At 41.5% G+C, this 5,000-nt stretch overlaps 1 protein-coding gene across 1 annotated transcript in view; it reads right to left on the bottom strand.

The window, feature by feature from the left end:
* mettl1 (methyltransferase 1, tRNA methylguanosine) overlaps nucleotides 1–5,000 on the bottom strand; it is a 12,569-nt gene that overhangs the window by 5,751 nt on the left and 1,818 nt on the right. The window contains exons 3-4 of the mRNA XM_083535555.1: nucleotides 3,201–3,385; nucleotides 1,372–1,485 (exon numbers count right to left, since the gene is read on the bottom strand). Coding sequence (XP_083391681.1) covers nucleotides 1,372–1,485; nucleotides 3,201–3,385 — 299 coding nt within the window. The remainder of the gene's footprint in view (nucleotides 1–1,371; nucleotides 1,486–3,200; nucleotides 3,386–5,000) is intronic.

Raw genomic sequence — 5,000 nt, 5'->3', positions numbered from 1 at the left:
GTTTGTGTGTATATATGTGAGTGGGTGAGAAAGTGTGTTTGTGTGTATATATGTGAGTGGGTGAGAAAGTGTGTTTGTGTGTATATATGTGAGTGGGTGAGAAAGTGTGTTTGTGTGTATATATGAGAGTGGGTGAGAAAGTGTGTTTGTGTGTATATATGAGAGTGGGTGAGAAAGTGTGTTTGTGTGTGTATATATGAGAGTGGGTGAGAAAGTGTGTTTGTGTGTGTATATATGAGAGTGGGTGAGAAAGTGTGTTTGTGTGTGTATATATGTGAGTGGGTGAGAAAGTGTGTTTGTGTGTATATATGAGAGTGGGTGAGAAAGTGTGTTTGTGTGTGTATATATGTGAGTGGGTGAGAAAGTGTGTTTGTGTGTATATATGTGAGTGGGTGAGAAAGTGTGTTTGTGTGTATATATGTGAGTGGGTGAGAAAGTGTGTTTGTGTGTATATATGAGAGTGGGTGAGAAAGTGTGTTTGTGTGTATATATGAGAGTGGGTGAGAAAGTGTGTGTGTGTGTGTATATATGTGAGTGGGTGAGAAAGTGTGTTTGTGTGTGTATATATGTGAGTGGGTGAGAAAGTGTGTTTGTGTGTATATATGTGAGTGGGTGAGAAAGTGTGTTTGTGTGTATATATGTGAGTGGGTGAGAAAGTGTGTTTGTGTGTATATATGTGAGTGGGTGAGAAAGTGTGTTTGTGTGTATATATGTGAGTGGGTGAGAAAGTGTGTTTGTGTGTATATATGAGAGTGGGTGAGAAAGTGTGTTTGTGTGTATATATGAGAGTGGGTGAGAAAGTGTGTTTGTGTGTATATATGAGAGTGGGTGAGAAAGTGTGTTTGTGTGTATATATGTGAGTGGGTGAGAAAGTGTGTTTGTGTGTATATATGAGAGTGGGTGAGCCACAAACTATTCAAAATCCACTCTCCTTGTGTTCCACCCGTCACACGAGCAACTCGCTACTATATATATATATATATATATATATAGTGTGTGTGTGTGTGTGTGTGTGTATGTGTGTGTGTGTGTGTGTGTGAGAGAGACAGAGACAGAAATAGATTAGAGTAAACAGTGCGAGTTCTCTGTGTCATTGGTCTTTACTCTGATTTAGTGATTAAGTGGAACTTTGTGTTCACAGAAGCTTCCTGTAGATGTGGGACTCAGAACCACAGTGACCTTCACACACCATCAGAGCTGAGCTAAAGGTCATCTGACGGTCACTGAAAAGTGTCCCCATCGAAAAAACAAAACAAATAACCACTTAAGATTTCCATAATCCCTCCAGCACCTGGAAACTATCTCCTCATTTTTATTTGTGTGTGTGTGTGTGTTTGTGTGTGTGTGTGTGTTTGTGTGTGTGTTTCTTACCCCGACTCGGAGTGTGTATGCATATTCCGCTAATAAAGTTGGACTAATGATCCTCCATTTATGCTTTGTTTTTTTGAAATGTGGATCCGGGAACAGGAAGAACATTTTACTGAGCTGCGCACGTGCACACGCACACGCACGCACACACACACACACACACACACACACACACACACACACACACACACACACACAAAGCAAAATAAATAAAAAAAATAAATAAAAAACACATTATAATTAAAATAAACACGTATATGAATGAACACGTCTGGAATTCTGTGGTAAAAAAAAAAATTCATCTGGATGTTCAATCATCCAGAATGTTTTTATATTTCAGTTTGTGCAAAAACCCAGTCATCAGTGTCGCTCTCAAGCCCAGATAAATGGGGAGGGTTTTGTTCTGAAGGACATTGTGTGAGGAGGGCAGTGGAGGGGTGCGGTTGCAGGGAGAAGAGGTGGAGAAGGTGGAGGAGTTCAGGTACCTGGGGTCAACAGTTTGTTAGAGAAGTGAAGAAAAGAGTGCAGGCAGGGTGGAGTGGGTGGAGAAGAGTGATAGCAGGAGTGATTTGTGATAGAAGAGTATCTGTGAGAGTGAAAGGGAAAGTTTATAGGACTGTGGTGAGACCTGAGATGTTGTATGGATTAGAGACAGTGGCATTGAGTAAAAGACAGGAGGTGGAGCTGGAGACGGATTATCTGCTGTGGCGCCCCCTAATGGGAGCAGCTGAAAGAAGATGATTTCAGTTTGTGTAAAGTCGCTCCGTGTAGCTTTAATGCTGCTTCACAAACTCCTGGCGTTTTCTCTCATCAGATTCATGAGGTGTCACCTGGAATGGGTTTCAGGTCACAGGTGTGTTTTATCAAGAGTTCATTTGGGACATTTCTCACCTTCTTAATGTGTTATAGGGCTTCAGTTGTCTTGTGCAGAGGAAAGTGTGAGTACAGAGTCAATATCACTATTCGTGCTGCTTCATCTACTGTACAAATCCAGATTATGGCAGGAAACACTCAGTTAAAGAAAGAGAAAAGATCCATCATTACTTTAAGAAATGAAGCTCCGTCAATCCCAAACATCAACAACTTTAAATGTGGCCCCAAATGCTGTCTCCAAAACAATCAAAGAAGGGAAAGGAAGTGTAAGAGCTACCTCTGCTGCACAGGATAAGTTTCTTACAATTACCAGCCTCAGAAACCACTGATTTACATTTAACTGGGAGATGTTTGGTTCCGAGCACAATGTCTTTGTTAGATGTAAAGATGGTTCTTGAATGTGTGGTTCCCACTGTGAAGCATAAAGGAGAAGGTGTGATGGTGTGGAGATGTTTTGCTGGTGACACTGTTGGTGATTTAGTCTAAATCGAGGACAAACTTAACCAGCATGGTGACCACAGCATTCTGCAGGACCATGCAGCCATTCATCTGGTTTTACACTTAGTGGGAGCATAATTTGTTCTCCAGCAGGACAACGACCTCAAACACACCTCTAGGTTCTGTATTAGTTCATGAAGAAGAGTGATGGAGAGCTGTTTCAGATCACCTGACTTCACAATCACCACATCTAAATCCAGGTGAGATGTTTTGGGATTAGTTGGACCAGAAATTGAAGGAAAAGCAGCCGACAAGAACTCAACACCTCTGGGAGGTCCTCAAGATGTTGGAAACCCATTGCAGAAGACAAGCTCATGAGGCTGAATGAGAGAATGTCATGAATGTGTGATCTAATCTACTTTGGACAATCTAAAATATAAAACATTCTGTGTGTGTGTGTGTGTGTGTGTGTGTGTGTGTGTGTGTGTGTGTGTGTGTGTGTGTGTGTTTTTCTGACCCACCTGACCCTTGGTGAAGAAGTTGGGGAGGTACTTCATGGCATTGCTGCGCAGGCAGGCGATGTTCTGGTATTTTCCAGGTTCTGAGGCTCGGAGAGATCGGATTCGGTCCTGAACGTAATCTGAGACTTTCACCCGGATCTCCAGCCCCAGGATCAACTGATCAGGGAACAGTGGTGATAACTCCACTAACACACACACACACACACACACACACACACACCAATAATACATCAGATGATTGGTGTGTAACAGTCATGAGGTTGTGCACTGATGATACATGTGTGCGAGGCACATCTCAGAAAGTGGGATATAAAAATTATGAAACATTTATAGTGACAATAAACCTGCTAGGGTTCATGAGCACAGGAGGAAGAACAGAAGTGAGAGAATGACGAGTGAATGATGTGATGCCCCCTTGTGGCTGAATTTACACCCTACATTAGACCAGAAAAATGTGATCACGCCCCAATATCTGAGATATTTCAAGACTGCTGCATCCCCGTAAAAAACCTTTTACAATTTTTGACTTTTCAGAGTTAAATCTCTTTATGACCCATTTTTCCTGTGGAGAAAAATCTGCCTAATAATTATGCACACCTTGATATAGGGTGTTGATCTCCTTAGGCCACACCCTCCATCGTAACACAAATACACATCACCTGATATGCATTTAATCCAATAAGCATTCAAGTTTATTCTGCTTGCACTTGGAAAATTATGGATAGAATGATGATATGGTCAAAATAATCACCTGCCTAATAATTGTGCACACAGTGTAGAGGGGATGATGTTGGCCTTATGGAAGAAACAATGTCAGAAAGAGTGGAGAGAGAAATAGGATTGAAATATTCAAAAAGAGCTGAGCACAATGGAGCCGTGGAGATCTCAGTCCGATACGCCCTGTCTCGCTGATGATTTTGTCAAGAAAATAATTCCATAATATTTCACAACAATCTTGGAATTGCTGTCAGGGTGAGTAAGTTCAGGGTGAATTACAGAACTTATTACATTAAAAAGCACTTGTGGGCGGTGACAGTTATAGTTAATCATTCTTACAGCTTCCTGGTTCTGTACCGGAGAGTTTCGGAGCATTTGTGAGATGTAAAGAGATGACAGATGTGAAGTCTGTCCTTTCTCTATTTACATTCTGCTTCCCTGCAGTCTCTCCTTAGAGTAGGAATATTGTGGTTTATTCGTGGGTCCTGTGATGTGTGTAGAGTGGAATGATGAGATCAAATCATCTGGATTCAGGTGTAAATCTTAGCAGGTGTAGAGAGCCAGAGAGTCCATAGAAGCGTGGGAAAAAAGTATGTGATGAAAGAATACGGCCATATTGAGCAGGTAGAGTTGACATGCTGGGTGAAGAATGAGAGAGGACATCGAACAGAACTGGGCAGTGATCTGAGAAACAGAACAGAGCCTAACGAGATCACCAGGTCCAGAGTGGGTCCCATTACACGTGTGCACTTTAACTGACCGCGTGAGATTGAATGGGTCCAGGAAAATATTGAAATCAGCAGAAAAGTTGTTATATGGACAACACACATGAAGATAAGCAGTTTATCATATTTTATAGTAACATTAGATAGAAAATCAGCAAACGTCTGAATAAAATCAGGAGTATTTATGCAGCTGGTAAACAAGAGCAAGAAGCACAGACACAAACATTAATAACAGAAACTAACAGCTCAAAACCTGCATATTTATCAAAAGTTATCGATCTGCAGTTAGTGATATTTTTATGAATTCTAGCCAGACCTCCAGCACGAAGTGGCTCATGGTGGCTCACTACGGCTCACG

The sequence above is a fragment of the Silurus aristotelis genome (assembly GCF_946808225.1).
Source record: "Silurus aristotelis genome assembly, chromosome: 29".
NCBI classification, from domain to species: Eukaryota; Metazoa; Chordata; class Actinopteri; order Siluriformes; family Siluridae; genus Silurus; species Silurus aristotelis.
The sequence above is the reverse complement of the archived record's forward strand: the minus strand, read 5'-3'. Positions and strand labels throughout refer to the sequence as shown.